Source organism: Pan paniscus, chromosome 3 (genome assembly GCF_029289425.2).
Source record: "Pan paniscus chromosome 3, NHGRI_mPanPan1-v2.0_pri, whole genome shotgun sequence".
Taxonomy (NCBI): Eukaryota; Metazoa; Chordata; class Mammalia; order Primates; family Hominidae; genus Pan; species Pan paniscus.
The window spans coordinates 87927381-87949454 of record NC_073252.2 but is presented as its reverse complement, the minus strand read 5'-3'; the positions used below and the strand labels follow the sequence as shown (position 1 = coordinate 87949454).

The window sequence follows — 22074 nt, the reverse complement described above, 5'->3', positions numbered from 1 at the left end:
GAGAGGTTTATGAAGGAGAGCTAAATTGATAAACATTAGATAAAAAGTTGAAATAAAAAGCCAATGGTTTTACGAGCAGGAGGTGCACATGCTCAGCAGTGAGCTGCTGACATTGTGTTAAGTCAGGATTCAGCTGCTTTTGGAAGGGCAAGCAGCCAAAAGCTCTCTGCAGGGATAAGTCTGCCAATTGCTGTACAAACAAATCTTCAAAGATGAAATAAAAACCTCTTGGTGTCTATTAGAATATTGTTTAGAAACAAATCAAATATTTAGCAATTGAACCAGAATATCTTATCATCAGTGGCCTACTAGGAATCAGAAATATCATGAATGAATGTAGGAATGGCTCAAAAGGAAGTGGCAGGGATGAGAATAATGAATTTTGTCCCTCTTCTTCATCAGTCAAAGGAAGATCTTGTGACTATCTGATGGTGACTTTCAATAAGTACCCACTGGCCATATCCCAAAAAAGCCAAACTGAAAAGTAGCACCTCTACTTCCTCATGTGCAGAAACAAATTGTCAGTATTTGGATCTTCAAGAAAAGAAATTCCCTAAAAATATCGGCTCCAGCCATATGGAATATTCAGATATGGCCAGACTGAAGAACATATGATGCATGAAACAGAAACAGAAAGAAGAGAAAGGCATGTGAACACACTCTATAATTTCTTTGAGCATGTGGTTGAGGACTGAGCCCTGAGTCTAGCTGGCCAGAAGCCAAGCTCTATCCCTTACTAGTTGAATGACCTTAGGCAGGATACTTTAGTTAATGTCTCCAAGGGTCAGTTTACTCATCTTCAGAATAAATTATAATACTTACCTCACAGGTATTGTTAAATGAAGTTATGAATATTGGGAATTTTCACAGTGCCTGAGATATAGTAAATGTTAATGAATACTAACCAATGTCATATTATTACAGTATTCATATTATCAGGCTTCAAAGTAAGTTATCAGTTATTAAAATTAAGATTAAAACACTATATTTATATTGCTTTTTTCTACATACTGTACTTATTTTGCAAATGATGGCAGCTAGAATCTGAATAACATGACTCTGAGATTCATAAGATGATGATAAATTATCTTCTGGCTTTAGTTATGTGGGAGAGCAATGTGGCTGTATAATACTTATATAATATCAAAGGCGAAATGAAACAGCCAAATTTAAACAGTGTGTCCCACCCCTGGTATAAAACAGGGTATCAAAAGTAGTAGTTTATTCTGCAATTGTTCTATTCTTACAGGAGAACTTAGCCTGAGTCCACTGGTTTCATCATCTTTCATAGACCTTACCTGCTGAGCTGCCCAATGATTGACATCTGTTCTATGGCCCATGGAAGTATGGCTGGCTTAATGGGCATGCAAGCCTATGCACCCACTTAAAAGGGTCCCATACATTATGTTGCTGGCCCAGCCTGGCATAAAAGGAATATCTACCTTGCACGTGGGAATTAGGTCAGTATATCTTTTTTACCTTGGCATCATTATTGGTATCTTTGCTTAAATAAAATAAAGAACTTTAATAGTTATTTTTGGTAGACAGGAACATAAAAAGTTCTACACTCAGTAAATAAAGGAACAGGAAGCAATGTTATCAAAGCCTTATTGGAAAATAAGAATCAAAACTGAGTTATTTCCTATTATTAGTCTATTAAGCCCAATATTGAGTCAATCACAATAAGTATCTAGATACAATTTTTATAATGTCCTAACATGCAATCATTATATTATCAAAGTTTGCAAGTTCTTATGTTCTATAAATGTTTTTCCTCAATTTATTTGAGGCTATTTCAATTTTATACTTACTATGAAAATAGCATATATATATATATTTTAAACGTATATATATATATGTTTAAAAAATGACATAGCTTGCCTGGTGTGTAGTCACACATGCTGTATAGCTAATTGAAGATCATGATGAAGTGTCCACATGAAGACCAATAATGGAAATAGTATGGAAAAAACAACTCCTTATATTTCCCAAAATTGTTATTTTAAGAACATCTTATATTGAGATACTACCTTTCTCTGGGAAACGTATACGTCTAAATAGTTTCTTCTATGTTCCTACAGAAGTAAAATTAGTTCTATTAGGTCAGATTACTCTGGGGGAGTCATAAATAAATATACTAATTTAAATAGTAGAGATAATTCAACTCTATTATTCTGTTATTTTTAATATTATCAAAACATTCACACATTAAATATGAAGTCATATTATGTTAGAATAATGATCATCCTTTGTAATTAAAAAGCAATAAAGTACAAAATTCATACAAATGGGCTATAATTTAACAGCAGACTCATATGAGAAAAACACAGCCATTTCTTTTGTAAGAATGAAGAGATATTCATATTTAGAAAAGATTATTCAATATTACGTATATGACAACCATATTCATAAAACACTTCCTTCATACAGAGGTACTATTATGCAATTTATATGCACCACACAATTCCTCTTTCTTCCCAAATACATGCTTCTTCCTTGGTGTTTAGAACATCTGTTAAAGGTACCACTATTCTGTCATTTCCCAAATTCAAAACATCAGGAAAGTCTAGATCTCTCTCTTCTCCAAGTGTCATGCATTAAGGCTGTAAACAGATCGTGGATTTTTTTACAGTGATGCAGTCTTCAGCATATCTCTACTAAGCACCTCAGCAAATCACCTACTGCAATCTCATCACTTAAAAGGAAGAAACGAAGGCCTAGAGAGGTGAACTTTTTACCTAGTGCTATTAACTAACACAGAAACTTACTAATACATCTAGGACCAGAATCAAGATTTGATGTTCCTCAAATCATTTTTCTTGCCACTCTCCCTCTGTTTCTGTTGATGGGAACTTTCCAACATTTCTCACATCGGCCTTAGAGCTTCCTCTATGGCTCTTGCCAATATTCATTCAGTAACATCCCTAATATCACCTCTGCAATCACACTACACACTATTGCTAGCTTCATGCTTCTGAGTTGCAGTTCTTATCACAACCAATCCACTGATACCAATTTTCAGACACCCTACTCTTTACAAAATCATGTCTAAGTACTTAGCTTGGCATTGATGGCCTTCTATGATTTACCCAAATCTATTTCCTGAGCATTCATTGTCAGATGATCATTCAACAGGTATTTACTGAGTTCCTATTGCATATCAGATATGGTAAAATGCCAAAATAAGTAAGTCTGGTCTATTAAAGATCTCCTTGCCTAATAGCTTTGTTTAATTACTTGTGCAAAGCAAATTGTTCCATAGGAGCAAATTTAATTATTTTATAGAGGGCTAGTCAGAAAAATTTTAAAAACACATAGCCAAATATACGCTAGAAATATTTGTTTTGTATTGATGTCTGAAATACTGTAAGATAGATTCAGATTTAAATAATGTCAGTGATCTTCACAACTTGACTATCTATCCAAGTTCAAGTATGTGGTTTTATGTTTAATGGTCTTGCTCAACTGTACAGATCTGTTAAATATCATTTAAGTAAAAAGAGAGATTAAAAGTTACTTTTCAGTAACAGCTTACCAGGATATATTATGTTGTCCGTGTTTCTTTGAGTCCGGCCTATCAGGACTGTGGTAAGATTTACCGTTGGTTTCTTAAGTGCGCTAATTTTCTTTGGCAATGATTTTACTTGCTTCTGAGACTTGACAACATTTGCCAGACTACCAGGCAACGATCGATCTACACAACAAGTTAAATTAGATAGGACAGCTTGAGTTTTTATTTGAATTATTGGTTCCACAAATTCTGTTAGACCTTTCTGAAGAAGTTGAATATCTGTCAGGGAATGTTTTATCCACTTAGGGATGGTAGCATTCAGTTCTGACACACTTGTAGAAGCATTGTGACACATTGTTAAAACTTCGTGGAGAGTTTTGTTAAGCGAAAAGAAGTTAATTGAAAGATGGATAGATTTTGCTTCCAATGCCTTAAATCTGGAATTTAATACTTGCAGTTGAAGAGCCTGATCTCTCTCATTTGTAACCACACTGCCTTTTTTAACTGAAATATAATAAGGTATGAGCGTCTGGGTAACTTTAGACTCAATGTCTTGCAACCGAGTCTCAAAATTTTTGGAAATCTTGGTGGTTAAGAGTAGTTTTTCTTCCAAATGACTCATATTTTGCTGGTATTTTCTCACTTGGGAAGTGGTTTCATTGAACATTTGATACATCTTTTGGAAGTTGGACTGATTTAGTTTCTCATCTCTAGGAATACCTGCAAGGGTCTTGGCAACTTGCAAAACAAAGTTATATCTCTGATTGTCATTGACCAAAGACTGAATAGAATCATTCAGACGTTGGAACTGAGGAATAAATGTCAAAATAGTTTCCATATCGGAGATACATTTATGATGGATCTCACTATTATCTTTAATAGTACTTAAAGTCTCTTTTAGGGCATAGTTATCTTGAATGAAATCAATAGCATTATTTATAATAGTCATTGTCTTATTTAGGCCATCTTCCATTTCTAAGGCATATTCATTGATACGTCTTTCTAAGGCATCATCACGACCCTGTACTTCATTTCTAAGTAAGTTGTGTCTTTTTGTAAGTTCTTTGATAATAAGATTTAGACTATTGACAGCACTAGTCAGATTTTCTATCTTTTTCCTTATCACTATTGCTTCCTTTGGTTGTTCATATGTCATTGTCTGTCTGAGTGATGCTCCCTGCTCAAGCAAGGGTTGAAGGATCTCCATATCATAAGTCAAATCATTTAGTTGCTCACTCATTTTGTCCATCTTATTGTCCATTGGAAAGAGAACTTCAGCCAATGTTTGATTTAACACATGTAAATTCTCTTCTGTGTCCTTAAGTTGAAATTTAAAATCATTTCTGCATTTGGATAACATGTCTTCACATTCACCTCTGAGAGACTCTTTCTCCATCTCCAAAGAGATGGTGAGATTGTTAATCTTGCTTTCTTGAATGTGCAAATCTTCAAACATTTGCAGCATCATCAAACTCTGCTTCTTTATATTTTCATGTAAAGTAGAAATGTACTCAGTGACATTATTGCTAACTGACTCAGCAGCTGGAACATTCTTCTGGTCTGATACCTGTTCAGTTGATAAAAGCTGCTCATGTACTTCCTTCAATTTAGAAAGAGTTTTATTGAGGGATTCATAATACAGAATGCTTCTTGAGTGTTCCTGTTCTAGAGCACCTTCTAAATGAGTCTGCTTTACTTCTAGTTCTTTAATAGGCTTCTCACATGTAAGAGTCATTTCTTGCCTTACATTCACAATGTGATTCCTTAGTTCTACTATATCAGTCAAAGTGGGCCGATTCTCTTGCACTAAAACAAACTTTTGCTGGGCTGCTATTGAAACCACAGATTCATTAACTTTTTGAATTATTTGCCTGGTGCTTTCGAGGTCCTCTGATAGACTTGATACAGTCTTGAAGATCTGTGCTACAGTCTCTTGCATGTCATTTTGAAAAATTTTAAATTGTTCTCTTACTATGTCTCTTATCAGTACATTAATGCTTTTGGATTTTAGACCTAGAGAAAGAAATAATTAATAATACATAGTTTTAATTATATGAGACTTTAAGCATCTCTAAACGATAAAAAGTTTGAAATTAAACATTAATAACACATAATAATAAAAATATCTCTTAACTACATTTACTTATAAAATTTTAAAAATTACTATAATTTATAAAAGGTGATCAATTCCTTGAATAATAAATCTGAGAGGAGATATCACTTGCAGAACATACTAGAACATACTAAAACCATAAAACTAAGGTCCTTTGGATGAAAGACATGAGGGAACTACTACTGACTTCAGTAATACACCCTTGTGTACAATCATTCTAGGTCTAGTTTTAGTTTTGTATGAAAATAAATGGCTTTGGGCTTTCTGCCTTAGTAAATAATACCTGGTGTTAGCTCAGGACTGTGTTGCTAGGTTTCTACTAATTAAGTTGCAGAGCTTATGCTTTGAGCTTATAAAAGCTAATAAATTGACTGCAGGGAAAAACCTTAATGATATTCTCAAATGAGGAAAAATGAAGTAATATTCATAAGATTTAATAGTGTTTTATAATAACAATAAAATAATAATAATGAGATTTGGGGATTTCAAAATTAAGTCTTCCTCCAACAAAAATAGGAATTCAAGATACACCTGACATATTATTATAGTATGACATTAATTTTTAACAAGAAGAGAAAACTTGCAAGTAATGAAACACATAGTACTATCTCAAATATTAGAAAACATTGGTTAATCATAAGCCATAATTGTGGTAGTCTCTAAATGTAGCATGAAAAAAAGGAACAGGAAAAGTGTACTGGACTATTCACAACTATTAATATTCATAACTATTTAGAATAGAAAATGACTATTTAAAATATTTAAAAACTTGCATACAAAGAAAACAGAAAAGATACATATACTAGAGATATATTTATAATATCTAGTGATGAAGTACACATAACTGGAAGATATGTCCATTCAAATTCAAAATATAATTAATATGGTTTGGCTGTGTCCCCACCCAAACCTCATCTTGAATGGTACCTCCCATAATCCCCACATGTTGTGAGAGAGACCCAGTGGAAGGTAATTGAATCACGGGGGTGGGTTTTTTCCCATGCTGTTCTCATGATAGTAAGTGAGTTCTCACAAGATCTGATGGTTTTATAAAGGGCAGTTCCCCTGCACATGCTGTCTTGCTTGTCGCCATGTAAGATGTGGCTTTGCTCTTTCTTCACCTTCTGCCACGATTGTGAAGCTCCCCCAGCCATGTGGAACTGTGAGTCCATTAAACCTCTTTTTCTTTATAAATTACCCAGCTATTTCATAGCTGCATAAAAATGGACGAATACAGCTTTTACCAACAGAGTGGGGTATGGTTATCAATAGAGTGGGATACTGCTATTAAGACACCTGAAAATGTGGAAGCGACTTTGGAACTGGGTAACGGGCAGAGGTGGGAACAGTTTGGAGGGCTCTAAAGAAGACGGGAATATGTCAGAAAATTTGGAGCTTCCTGGAGACTTGTCAAATGGTTTTGACCAAAAAGTCCAGGCTGAGATGGTCTCAGATGGAGATGAGGAACATATCGGGAACTGGAGCAAAGGTGATTCTTGATATGCTTTAGCAAAGAGACTGGTGGCATTTTGCCCCGCCCTAGAGATCTGTGGAACTTTGAACTTGAGAGAAATGATTTAGGATATCTGGCAGAAGAAATTTCTAAGCAGCAGAGTGTTCAAGATATCACTTGGGTGCTCTTAAAAGCATTCAGTTTTATTAATTCACAAAGATATGGCTTGGAATTGGAGCTTATGTTTAAAAGGGAAGCAGAGCATAAAAGTTCAAAAATTTGCAGGCTGATGATGAAATAGAAAAGAAAAAAACCTCATTTTCTGAGGAGAAATTCAAGCTGGTGGCAGAAATTTGCTTAAGTAATAAGCAGCCAAATGTTAATTGCCAAGACAATGGAGAAAATGCCTCCAGAGCATGTCAGAGGTCTTCCCAGCAGTGCCTCCCATCACCAGCTGGGAAGCCTAGGAGGAAAAAATAGTCTCATGGGGGCCTTGCTGCTTTGTGCTGTTTCAAGGCTTGGTGCTCTGTGTCCCAACCATGGCTAAAAGGAATCAATGTATAGTTCAGGCCATTGTTTCAGAGGGTGCAAGCCCCAAGCCTGTGGCTTACATGTGGTGTTGGGCTTGAAGGTGCAGAGAAGTCAAGAATTGAGGTTTGGGAACCTCCACCTAGATTGCAGAGAATGTATGAAAACACATGGATGTCCAGGCAGGGGCACAGCCTTCATAGAGAACCTCTGCTAGGGTGGTGCAGAAGGGAAATGTGGGGTGGGACCCCCCACACAGTGTCTCCACTTGGGCACTGCCTAGTGGAGCTGTGAGAAGAGGGCTACTGTCCTGCAGACCCCAGAATGGTAGATTCACTGACAGCTTGCACTGTGCATGAGAAAAAGCCACAGACCTTCAAAATCAGCCCATGGAAGCAGCTGGAAGAGAGGCTGTACCCTGCAAAGCCACAGGGATGGAGCTGCCCACCACCATGGGGACCCACCTCTTGCATCAGTGTGACCTGGATGTGAGATATGGAGTCAAAGGAGATTGCTTCGGAGCTTTAATATTTGACTGCTCCACTGGATTTCGGACTTGCGTGAGGCCTGTAGCCCCTTTGTTATGGCCAATGTCTCCCATTTGGAATGGGTGTATTTACCCAATTCCTGTGCCTGCATTATATCTAGGAAGTAACTAATTTGCTTTTGATTTTACAGGTTCATAGACAGAAGGGACTTGCCTTGTCTCAGATGAGATTTCAGACTGTGGACTCTTGAGTTAATGCTGAAATGAAGACTTTGGGGGACTGTTGGGAGGGCATGAGTGGTTTTGAAAGTGAGGACATGAGATTTGGAAGGGGCCGGGGTGAAATAATATGGTTTGGCATTGTCCTGACCCAAATCTCATTTTGAATTGTAGCTTCCATAATACCCACGTGTTGTGGGAGGGACCCAGTGGGAGATAAATTGAATCATGGGGAGGGATTTTTCCCATGCTGTTCTCATGATAGTGAATAAGTCTCACAAGATCTGATGGTTTTATAAAGGGCAGTTCCCCTGCACATGCTCTCTTGCCTGCCACCATGTAAGACGTGGCTTTGCTCCTTCTTCACCTTCTGCCTTGATTGTGAGGCCTCCCCAGCCATGTGGAACTGTGAGTCCATCAAACCTCTTTTTCTATATAAATTACCCTGTCTTAGGTTTTTTTTATAGCAATATGAAAATAGACTAACACAATAATCAATGACTATAATGTAAAATACACACAATACAATGCAAAGCATTTTAGACAGGAAAGTCTGTACAATGGGATATTGCCATCAGTTATAGCTACTATGTAGTCTATTAAAGAAAGATCATCCTAGGATTAAAAAAATAGGCTCTACATGTCTCCATTTTGTAAGTAAGTTTTAAAAAGTACTTAACATACATGAGGGACTTACATAAAAATATGTGAAAGAGTGATTATTAAAAATAGAATGATGTATTGTTTGAGCATCTTGATATTGACAATTTTGTACAAAAACGAAGCTGTAAATATGAAAATTTAGATGGATAAACATTTCTCTGGAAATCCTGCACCCTAAAGATCCATGTTGCCAGATGAAAATAAAATGGGAAAGATATTTTATTTTACTTTTTATAAACTTAGTGGAAACTAAAGTAAGTTTAAAAGTCCAAAGATCAATTTGTATGTAATGGAAAAAAGAAAACAAAACATGAAATATAGAATAGTAATCAATATGACACACAGCCTTAAAGTACTAAGGAAAGGCTAAATGAATTAGAAAAGACTAACTAGCCACAATTAAGATAAATTATACAGAAATAGTCCTAGCTTTTGTATCAGATAACATGGATAATCACACCAGAAAGCCTTTTAAGTATTTTTATCTTCTGCATTTTGCTTAGCATTTAACCAGTCACCCATTTATTCAATAAATATTCATGAAATACATTCTATATGCTATATAGAGTAAGTAAAATTTAGAAAATTAGATTTCTGGTCTTACAAAAAAGAATATGTAAGTATCATTGAGTGTAAGGTACTATTCAATGGTAATATTAATATTACTCTTTCTATAAGAACATTTAGTCATTTCCCATTAGTTAAAAATGACTGTAATTCTCATGACATCAAAAACTTGATGAAATATAATAAAAAATTTAAGGTTCAGATTCGACCTTCTTTAAATTTATAATCTTACAGTTTTTCAAGATTGAAAAGGTACAATAACATTTAAGCTTTATTGAATTTATTAGTTGTGGACAATGACAATAAATGTTTAACTTCAGCAAACAAAAAACTACATGCCTAAAAGTCCTAATAAGAAAAACAATAAGCAAAAACCCTGCAGATAGATAAAACTCAGTACAAAATCTTGATCAACATAATTGGGAGAAAAAACAATGAAAATGAGTAATATAAATTACTTTAGCTGTTACACTTTAACACTTTTATGGAAAAAAACTTTGAAGAAAGTGCAAAATCACAGCAATGTCTGAAAAGATATTAAACGTATTATTAGCTTAAAAAGGTGTTTTGGGATAAGAAGCTTTTCAGATAACATTTCTACAATTTGTTACTAAACAAGCATCTGTACAAGAATCTGATTTCCCAAGAACATGTCAAAGTGCTTTATGTTAATAGTTGAGTGGGCACATCATTTTAATTCTGTTTGTTTCTATTTCCTGTGACTCATATGCTTCCACTTTCTTAAAAGCATATTACATTTGGTGACTTACCAGATATATTTGATATCAGATACCTTAGCATTCGCCTTCTGTAATTGTGAATGTATGGCCTTTTAATAACACTTAGGTACCTCTTAAGGTATCCACCTCCTCTTACGGAGTTGAGACATTTGATTTTCAACAGTTTCTATGGCTACTGGCAGACTACACAGTGTTTTTCACCTTGGATGTAAAGTAAACTAGGGAGGAAGCTGTGGTTTCGCTAGGCAAGCACAGCACCTTGGAGGTGGGTTTAGTTTTTGTTTCCTGTAAGAATATTCATTAACTACAAGCCCTCTGGTTCTTATAATTAATGACTGTGCTCAGTACACAATTAATTCCTCCTATTGCGGAGGGAGTTTCATTATTAATGCTGTTGCTGTGAGTGTGTGATTTTTCTCCTGTGTCAGTGCCAGAATCTTTGTAGTAGGCTGGTAGGTCACAAAAAAACAGTTGACAGGCTAATTCTGTTAGGTCATGAGAACCAAATCTTGCTAAACAAATCTCATTCAGATGGTTATAGTCAATTACATATTGTTTCTATTTGACTTCTTTCTCATGCTGTCACTTCAGTGGGGAAAAATGTTTCCATCTCATGCTTAGCATTGGTAAGGTTGGGCCATACCAGATATGTAGGACAGGGTCTTTCTTTTAGTGGTTGAGTAGCAGCAATTATTTATATGATTAAAAAACATAATTGTTGTTGAGCTATGTAAGCATCCGTACTGGTAGATGATATATTAAATATCCACCTATTTATCTTTTTTAAATCAATAGAGAAAAGATAAATTGTGAATGATAAAAATTGGGTTGTACACTGAGTTTTTTAATGAATAAAGCAAAAGGAAAAAACCAGTAATCCTGAAACTTGCAAACAGACAAGTTTCATACAATAATCCCGATTGGGACGCTCCCAGGAATCAAACTAACTGCATGCCTAGAACATCCTTGCCCTACCCGAAACCTTTTTGCATGGTTAACATCAATTGAGATGGTTTCTCTTTCTAGACGCTTTCCCTGGTCCCCTTAGATTGGATTTGTTGCAAGTGTCAAGTGGTCCCATTGTATCCTGTGTAAACACTATCATAACAATTACTCACTATACATAAATCTCAGTGGTAGGCAGAATAATACACACCCCTTTCCCCCAAGGTGTCCATATGCTAATTCCCTGTATCCATGAATATGTACCTTACATGGCAAAAGGGACTTGGCAAATGTGATTAAAGTTAAGCACCTTGAGATAGAGAGATTTTTCTGATTATCCAGGTAGGTCCAACGGAGTTACATAGTCAGAAAGATGCAGGGAGAACTCAACACAATGTAGCTGGCTTTAAAGATGGAGGATGATGAGTCAAGAAATGCAGTGGCTTCTAGAAGCTGGGAATGGGCCTCAGTTTACAGACATCAAGAAAACAGAGACCTCAGTCCTACAACTGCAAGAAAATGAATTCTGCCAGCATCTTGGATTAGCAGGAAATGGATTATCCTGTTGATCCTCCAGAAAGAAACATAGCCTGCTTTTAAGCCCACTGTTTGAAGAGCACAAAATTCAGGCAAAGCCTATTCACATATATAAATTATTATTCTTTAATATTAATAATAGCTGGAATGTTTTAGGATATATTTAATAGATTTTACACCATAACCTAGAAAATTTGGGGGATAATAATGCACTTCAGATTTATCCTCAATGTCTCCATCAATAGTATTGAGACAACCATGCAACTAGCTATCTTGATCCCCTAACTGCGTCTTTATTCTTGAAGTAGATAACACAATGGAAGTAAATTAATATGACTCACTTTAACTAAAAATGAATATGTTAGGCTATAGTTAGAGACATCATGTTTATCAACCAAATGGAATATTCAGTCAAAGACTTCAGTGTATATAATAAAATGTAGATATTTCAAATTATTTCAGAATTTTAGTGAATTTATATCTCATTCAAAAAATATCTTTCTTAGGTTTCCATACCACCCAAACTAAAGCAAAGATCCCAAAGTGATGTAAGAAAAGAAAAATGAATCATTTGCTTTCTGTGTTACTGAATGAATATTTTATTTTATTTCATTTTTACCTTTTAGAAGAGACTGAAATTCTCTGCTTTTATCTTCACTGACTTTTCCTTCTAGGGAGGAGTAAGTGTTCCTTACATCATTCACAGTCAAAGAAATATTGTCAATCTTCTTCTGCAGAAGAGTCAGTTTCATTGCCTGGTAGTTCACCTGATCAGTCATTTTTTGCATCACTTCTGCATATAGAAGAGAAAATTGAGGCCATTAAAAAATATATTTTGACCCATAGTTGGTATCATACTGAATGGAGAAAAACTAAAACCCTTTCTTCTGTAATCTGGAGCACAACAAAGATGCTCACTTTCACCACTATTTTTCAACAAAGCACTAGAAGCTCTAGCTAGAGCTATCAGACAAGACAAAGGAATAAAGGGCATTCAAATTAGAAAGGAAGGGGTCAAATTATCCTTGTCTGCAGATGATATGACCTTATATTTGGAAAAACCTGAAGACTCCACCAAAAAACTATTAGAATGGATAAATGAATTCAGTAAAATTGCAGGATACAAAACCAACATACGAAACTCAGTAGCATTTTTATATGCCAGCAGTGAATAATCTGAGAAAGAAAAAAAAGTAATCTCATTTACAATAGCCACACACAAAGTTAAATACATAAGGATTCAATTAACCAAAGAAGTGGAAGGTCACTATAATGAAAACTATAAAACACTAATGAAAGAAATGGAAGATATGCCGTGTTCATGAATTGGAAGAATAAATATTGTTAAAATGTCCATACTATCCAAAGCAACCTATAGATTCAATGCAATCCCTATCAAAACACTAATGACATTCTTCACAGAAATACAAAAAAAAAAAAAATCCTAAAATGTATATGGAACAACAAAAGACCCAGAATAACCAAAGCTTACCTAAGCAAAAAGAACACCTGAAGGAACAACTGGAGGAATCATACTACCTGACTTCAAATTACAACACAGAGCTGTAGTAACCAAAACAGTATGGTACTGGCATAAAAATAGACAAATAGACCAATGGAATAGAATAGAGAACCCAGAAACAAATCCATGTATCTACAGTGAGCTCATTTTCAACAAAGGTGCCAAAAACCAGGGAAAAGACAGTCTCTTTAATAAATGGTGCTGGGGAAATTGGATGTCCATATGCAGAATAATGACTCTAGACCTCTATCTCTTACTATGCACAAAAATCAAATAAAAAAGGATTAGCTCTTTAAGTCTAAGACCTCAAAACATGAAACTACTACAAGAAAACATTGGAGAAAGTCTCTAGGACATTTGGTCTAGGCAAAAATTTCTTGAGTAATACCCCACAACCACAGACACTCAAAGCAAAAATGGACAGATGGGATCACATCAAGTTAAAAAGCTTCTGCACAGCAAAAGAAACAACCAACAAAGTCAAGACACAACCCACAGAATGAGAGAAAAATCTTTGCAAACCACCCATCTGACAAGGGACTAATAATCAAAATATAAAAGAAGGTCAAACAAGCCTATAGGAAAACATCTGATAATCCAATCAAAACAGGGCAAAAGATTTGAATATACATTTTTCAAAAGAAGACATACATATGGCAAACAGGCATATAAAAAGGTGCTTAACATAACTGATCATCAGAGAAACTCAAACCAAAACTACTATGCAATATCATCTCACCTCAGTTAAAATGGCTTATGTCCAAAAGACAGGAAATAACAAATGCTGGCAAGGATATGGAGAAAAGGGAACCCCCCATACCCTGTTGGTAGGAATGTAAGTTAGTACAACCACTACAGAGAACAGTTTGGAGGTTCCTCAAAAACTAAAAATAGAGCTACCATATGATCTAGCAATCCCACTTCTACGTATACACACAAAAGAAAGGAAATCTGTATATCCAAGAAGTATCTGCACTCCCATGTATATTGCCAGCACTATTCACAATAGCCAAGATATGGAAGAAACATACATGACCATCAACAGATGAATGGATAAAGAAAATGTGGTATATATACACAATGGAGTATCATTCAGCCATAAAAAACAAAGCAACAACATGGATGGAACTGGTGATCGTTATGCTAAGGGAAATAAGCCAGGAACAGAAAGACAAACATCGCATGTTCTCACGTATTTGTGGGATCTAAACATCAAAACAATTGAACTCAAGGAGATAGAGAGTACAAGGATGGTTATCAGAGGATGGGAAGGATAATGGCTGATTGGAGTGAGGTGGGGATGGTTCGCCTCCCAGGTTCAAGCGATTCCCCTGCCTCAGCCTTCCCAGTAGCTGGGACTACAGGTGCATGCCACCACATGTGGCTAATTTTTTTTATTTGAGTAGAGACAGGGTTTCACCATGTTGGCCAGGATGTTCTTGATCTCCTGACCTCGTGATCCACCCGCCTTGGCCTCCCAAAGTGTTGGGATTACAGGCGTGAGCCACCACACCCAGCCTAAAACCACTTAAATTTTTAATTAAAAATTAAATATATATATAATATAAATAAAAATTTGTTTTTTATTTGGGTATAAAAAAATTGTTAGAGACTGAGGCACAGTGGCTCACGGCTGTAGTCCCAGCACTTTGGGAGGCTGAGGCAGGTGGACTGCTTTGGCCCAGAGATTCAAGACTAGCCTGGGCAACATGGCTAAACCTCGTCTCTACAAAAAAAAAAAAAAAAATTAACCAGGCATGGTGGCACGTGCCTGTATTCCCAGCTTCTTGGACACTGAGGCAGGAGGATTGGTTGAGCTCTGGAGATGGAGGCTGCACTGATGCGTGATCACTCCACTGCACTCCTGCCTGGGTGCAGACCCTGTCTCTAAAAAAAAAAAAATAAATAAATAATAAAAAAGAATAGCAAAAGAAAGAATGAATAAGATCTACTATTTAATAGCACAATGTGGTGACTGTAGTCAATAATAATTTAATTGTACATTTTAAAATAACTAAGAGAATATAATTGAATTGTTTGTAACCGAAAGGATAAATGCTTGAGGGGATGGATACCTCATTCTCCATTATGTGATTATTACACATTGTGTACCTGTATCAAAACAATATATACACCTACTATGTACCCACAAAAATTGAAAGTTAAATATATATATTTAAAAACACTTAATTTTTTATTTTTTATTTTTGAGACAGTCTCACTCTGTCACCAGGCTGCAGTACAGTGGCATGATCTTGGCTCACTGCAACCTCTGCCTCCCAGGTTCAAGCGATTCTCCTGCCTGAGCCTCCCAAGTAGCTAGGATTACAGGCACACACTACCACGCTAGACTAATTTTTTTTTATTTTAGTAGAGACAGGGTTTCACCATATAGGCCAGGATGTTTTCGATCTGCTGACCTTGTGATCCACCCGCCTCGGCCTCCCAAATTGCTGGGATTATAGGCATGAGCCACTGTGCCCAGCTTAAAACCACTTAAATTTTTAATTAAAAAATAAATGTATATATATTTAAAAATCACTTAAATTTCATGATAGGTTTGAAGGTAATTCAAATAAACTATATTTGCAGGAATACATTTGAAAATACAAGACTATATTCATTTGGGAAATGGCAACTTGAATGTTAAGACTAAGTGTAGAAATTTGTAAAGAGTAGTATAATAGCTTAGATTTCTAAAATGTTTTAACTTTTCCCAGAATTTTCAGTGTTTTAAAAAAATTATTTCAAAGAGTTACTGTTACACTCTCAAAAAGAAACAAAGGGGCAGAAAACCAAAATAACTTGCTCGCAGTTACAGAGCTGATGGCTCATCTGCTTCCAAATTCAATACCTCAGCATTAAAAATATGCAGCTAGATATACGTATGTAGTTGTAGCTATGTTCTGAGAATTTTATTGTTTACTGAGGTATTTGTTAATCAAAGGTAAAGAGACATAATTTAGTTTGAATCACTTTATATAGCAATAATACTGTCTATCCCTTTACACATGTATTGCAGTAATTCAAGAATATTATGGTCTTTTATAAAGATACTGAATTTCAATCCCTTAAAAAATTACAACACCATTGTTAAGGGATATTCAGCTGCATTCTTAAAGACAGCCCTTTAAGTCACATTTCTTAATTGAGTGCCTTGTTTTGTATGACTAGATCCATGCCAAACACAGTGAATAGATGTTTTTAGCAGTAACCAACCTTATGTTTGTAAGAGCTAAAGTTTAGCCTAAAAGAAATGGCAAAAACTGATTAGAAAGATGGAAAAATATGTGACATGCGAACTTTGGATCAGCAGGAGGTTCTTGTTGATTCTTAGTCATAATCCCGTTTCTTAGGGATCAGTACCCATTAAGCAACCTCTTATTAATGAATTGAAGAGAGCCTTCTTAGATCCCTTAAAAGAATAAGTTGTTCCTTCCATGTCAAGGGTCTTCCATAATGGCACTCTTTGGAGAATAAAAGTTTGGTCTTATTTTGGAAAACTGTGGTTTCCTTACAACCTAGTATCACAGCATTTTTATTCTTTCTGTGTTTGCACACAAAGCTTCTATAGTTATACATGGTCTTTTCAGTACCTATTATAGCTTATCCACAATTTCTCCCAACATCCAGCACCAGTAGAAAAGGACTGAGAAGTATGCTAATGTGTCACCATCAATCATTTGACAACTAAGAGATTTCTTGCTTGGAAGTTGTAATAAATAGCATTGACAATAATTGGGTCAGAGATGATAGTAATTACAATCTATGACCTGGGTCACCACAGCCTTGCTGCTGCTGCTGCTGCTCAGCTACTCCTCTGCCAACAGCTGTATGACTTTCAGCCTGGTTGGTGTGTATCAAACTTTGCTGTTCCTGGGCTAGAAGGAAGCAGAAAGAGAAGAGAGACAGTTAAGCACTGGGACAGCCTCATTTTTTCCAGTCCTGAACAATAATTTGGCTGACATTCATTTTCCCGTGTACTGAAGCATGATGGTCGGGGATGATTGCAGAGTAAGCTGCTCCGCCCCCAACCATAGGGCAATGCGACATCACATTGGAGTGGGAAATGCAGGACTCTAATTCTGCTTGGAAAAAAAATAAAATTATTCAAGCCTCCTTTCCGTGAAAATGGATGGTAGTTTGGAGGAGCTGTGTAAACTAGCAGACGTAAACTGCCTGCATAATTGAGGGGATTTTTAAATCCGCTGTGTTAAAAGCTATAGCATTCTTATAAGTGGACTGCCACAAAGGCTGATTGTTTAACAAGGCAATTTCTAACTGGAGTCTACTTGGAAAAAAGGGAGAGCTACAGGTTCCTTACTAAAATAAAAATAGCTATTTCATTAATAGTGCCACTTAAATGGATTGTTTCCAGATTTTGATAGTCTCAAACTGGACTAAAAATAAAAGTAAACTATTGCAGGCACATTTCAAGCAAATCAACTGGTAAAGTCAGTGAAATTTCATTAAATAGAAATTCTTGTAAAATAAATCTATTGAAGAATTTAACATGAATCAAGTAATATTTTAAATGGCAAGTAATATTTCCCATGAATCAAATAATATTTTAAATGGCAATATAGTTTTTCATTGGGGAAAACAATTTAGAGAAATGATCTATTTAAAATATTAAGTACAGGCCAGGTGCGGTGGCTCACACCTGTAATCCCAGCACTTTGGGAGGCCGAGGCAGGCGGATCACTTGAGGTCGGAGCTCAAGACCAGCCTGGCCAACATAGTGAAAGCCCGTCTCTACTAAAAATACAAAAATTAGTGAGATGTGGTGGCTCGGGTGCCTGTAATTCCAGCTACTTGGGAGGCTGAGGCAGGAGAGTCGATTGAACCCGGGAGGCGGAGGTTGCAGTGAGCCGAGATGGCACCACTGCACTCCAGCTGGGGGATAGAGCAGGACTCTGCCAATCAATCAATCAATAATTAAAATAAAAATAAATAAAATAAAATATTGAGAACATCAAATAATAAGGCTTTAATTTGCAGACTTCTAACAAACAAATTTATCCGTTAAAGTCTGCATGACAGACATGAGGAAACAAGTGTTTTGTGTCTAGCCGTGCTTCTTCCCAGGTGAGTTTATGAACCAATGAAACTCTGCATCTCTGGCACATGTTAATTATGCTCCCTAAGCCATATGTGGCTTTGACTATAATACTTAAGCTTCTCTACTCCACAGGAAGTATATTTGGCATTAATATGGGTGAGTCTATATTGTTAGATTGAATTTTGCATTGTTTTTCTTCAGGGCATTGAGCTAAATTAATGAATTTCCATTCATGTCCAAGATTTTTGTTTTGATGCTGTTTCTTTTTGATTTTCGTTTCCTCCGCTGTATTCTATAAAGTCCTGTGTAATTGTTGACTTATCTGATGGACAAAAGCAATCTGCAGCTTGGGGAATAGTGTAATTATTTAGGGGACGGATTGGGTGGGGAAAAGTGTAAATCTTCTTCTAAGACCTAGCAATAAGGTTATTATAGTGTAAGTTTAAATTAATTCATACAGATACAACCATTTAATCATTGCATAAATTTTTATCATGATTCCTCCTTAAATGGTGTACTAAGGCATTTTATTCTGGCAGCTTAAATGTAAATCCATCCAAGAGTATAACTAGAGAGTAAAGCAGTGGTTCTCAGACTGGGGTCCCTTAATCAGCAGTATGAGCATCACCTGGAAACTTTTCGCGGTAGAATTTCCAGAGTCCCATCTTAGATCTATTAATTTAAATACGAATGTTAAGGATACTAACTTATAAATATTTATAGCAGTAAGAACAGGTGAATTTAACAGGATGAACAATGATCTTTTCATTTATTTGCTGCTTACCTTTTTGGCTAGATCATAGGAAAAAAAAGAGCTGATGCATTTGAAGGTAGTACCATAACTCAGTAGGCTGTGGATACTTTGTTAGGAAGGGAAGCATAATTATAGTGAAAGCAAAGATAATATTGTTCTGTTGAATACAAACAAGATTACTATTCGAATTTCCTTTTCTATCATTAGCTTTTATTATAACACATATTTCTTTACATCCCATTAGAATACTGATTTTTTTTTCCTCGTGGATGGAAATCAGAAGTTCCTATATACTTTGAAACATTAAGTGTCCATGTTCTTTCCACTCCCTCACCTGAGATTCTCATTCAGTAGCTCTATTTTGAGGAATGGGGCAGGTGCGTATTTAAAACAAACAAACAAACAAACAAAACAAAACTCTACAGGTGATTTCTATGTATGGCCCTGGTTAGGAACATTAATTTTGAACAAATTGCTAAGCATTCTACTTCTAAGAGGTAAATTCATTGTTATAATGCAGAAAATACTAGATATATTAATAATAAAATTGCAATCCAGAAATCAATCTTCATAGACTTTTAAATAGCATTCCTGTTAATAACAAAGGCGTGTGTTGAAGACAGATTTAATAAAGTTTAAGAAATGAAAACCTTGAGTCTCATACAATTCCTTAAAGAGTAAGTGAAGCGGGATGGGGGTGGAAGGTACCTTTCACAGCTTCCTGATTTCCTCATGCAGATATTGCCATTCTTTCTATTGTTATAACATAAGATCCCTAAAGAGGCACTGTTAAGCATGGAAACATATGAAGAGTGTTTGTGCTGCCTTCACAGCAATCAAATCTACAGCCCAATGACAATTTTAGAATGTCTCAGAAATAAAATCACTTTCCACTCAAAAGCCAGACTGTTGCTCCTTACTCCCATCTAGCAACATTACACATTCCCCAACTCCATGATTGTGTTTTGCCACTATGTAGCAATGTGGTCGGCCAATTGTTAAAATATTGAAATATAATAAAGCCACAACTGTTGGCAAATATATAATGCTGAAGTCCAATAACTGACAAGCTGAGTTATACAAATTATAATATTAACTAATTACAAGTTAATCATGGATACATGATAAAGGATGTATTTTGTAGGATGTGTGATGAATGGAATTCCTACTGTGGCAACATCTGAAAACTATTTTTCAGAATTAGCCTTTTGTTGGACTGATGTCAGGCAGTGCATAGGTTTTGTGAAACAGTCAGTGTTTTAGTAGAATGAACAGTTTATCATTGCTTACGATTTATGTATTTGCTACAACTTCCGAATAGTTTGATGCTCAATTTATTTTACTTATTAGCATGTGCTAATTGTTCTAAATGCATAGTTATTTGATAATTATGGTCCAGAAGTTTATAGTAAATTATTAAAGACACTGAAAAAGAAACAAAATTTAACCAAATTTTAAAAGCATTTGTTTCGGGTATCTTGAGTATGAATTTTTTGAATCTGAGAATAAAACAAAAATTGTATCACTTAGGAACCTAGTCCTAAATTAAGTAATGATGCTCTGCAAACTCAGTTAGTCTGGAACATCTTTTAATATGTACAACATCTAAATAATACCAAATAATTATAAAAAATAAATTCAATATAAAATAAATAAGTTACATTTCTGGAATGAAAATCAACTTGATTTTCAATATTGGTAGATTATTTTTTCTTGCTAGGTAAATGTTGGATTCAAACAATCCTACAAATTTGTATAATATAGAAGTAAAATTATTAGACTCATTTTTCATCATAATGGCATTCGCCCACTATGTTAAAGATCGTTTGCAACCATGAATCATGAAGAAGAAAATATTAATAAATGTTATGAAATTAGTCTCACAAAACAAGTATTCCTAATAATAAAAATGTTCAATGAAATCAATTGAAGTAAAAAACTTAAAAAATACTTTATCAGATAATGTTAATAAAGTGCCCATAAAATAATAAAATATTTAGAAAAAATCAGAATTTTAAATTATTTCTTTTTTAAAATAATAAGAGCATTTAAAAATAATAGAGCATTTTAGAAAAGAAAAGTATTACATAACTAACCTAATATAATAATTCTGATCTAGGAATATCATTGCAAATGAGTTTTATGATACTGCTTTTTGTAAGACAACTTCTTAGAAAACTTAAAAGTCAACTTAATAAAATTTAAAAGTATTATTAATGAAACTTGAACTCTTTCATATACAAGTATTTTCATAATTTTCCTAAAATGTAAAAATCAAGAATTTTAAAGCAGTTAATTTTTTAAAATCTCAGTAAATTAGAAGGAAAAACATCTTTAATACTACACTAGTAATGTAGTAATACATATGAACACTTGAGAAAGGAATTTTCCACAAAATTTGTGTATGTGAAAATTTAATTTTTTACATAGGTGAAGCCTGTGCAATAATAGTGAAAAAGTAAACCAGGCGTTCCAGGCAAAATTTTAGATAGACTTCTGTTTTTTAAAAATTTTGGCACTATAAGCTACTGTATTCAAGTATTTCTGACTGAAAATATAATGTGTTATCAAGTAAACACTTGAAATCTTTTCTAGATGAATTTCATATTTACTGCTATATATCAAATAAAGAAGAGACAATAAAAGTAGACGAGAGGGAGAGAGAAAGATGGAAAGAGAGATGGAAAGCAAGAGCACATGCTAAAAATTAAAATAATAAAAATCGGAAGAATATTTGGACTTCAAAGATAGCCTGTGATGTTATAGCTAAAAAGGCATTTCGTAAATTATATCAAGCCCCATGAATTCACTTTCATATAAATTGTGAAATTTAACATTTGGAAAATAGACTTTTTAAAAAAATAACTGATTTTCAGAGATGACACTCTAACAGAAATGCCAATCCTTTTTCAGCTTTACGAGAAAAGAAAATTCCCCTTATTAAACTGGAGATAGTTAAAAAACGAATCAAAG

General features: G+C 34.9%; 1 protein-coding gene across 1 annotated transcript in view; it reads right to left on the bottom strand.

Annotated features, from left to right (window-relative positions):
• MMRN1 (multimerin 1) overlaps positions 1-22074 on the bottom strand; it is an 81110-nt gene that overhangs the window by 20326 nt on the left and 38710 nt on the right. Inside the window, exons 5-7 of the mRNA XM_003829896.7 lie at positions 17059-17166; positions 12383-12556; positions 3536-5524 (exon numbers count right to left, since the gene is read on the bottom strand). Coding sequence (XP_003829944.4) covers positions 3536-5524; positions 12383-12556; positions 17059-17166 — 2271 coding nt within the window. The remainder of the gene's footprint in view (positions 1-3535; positions 5525-12382; positions 12557-17058; positions 17167-22074) is intronic.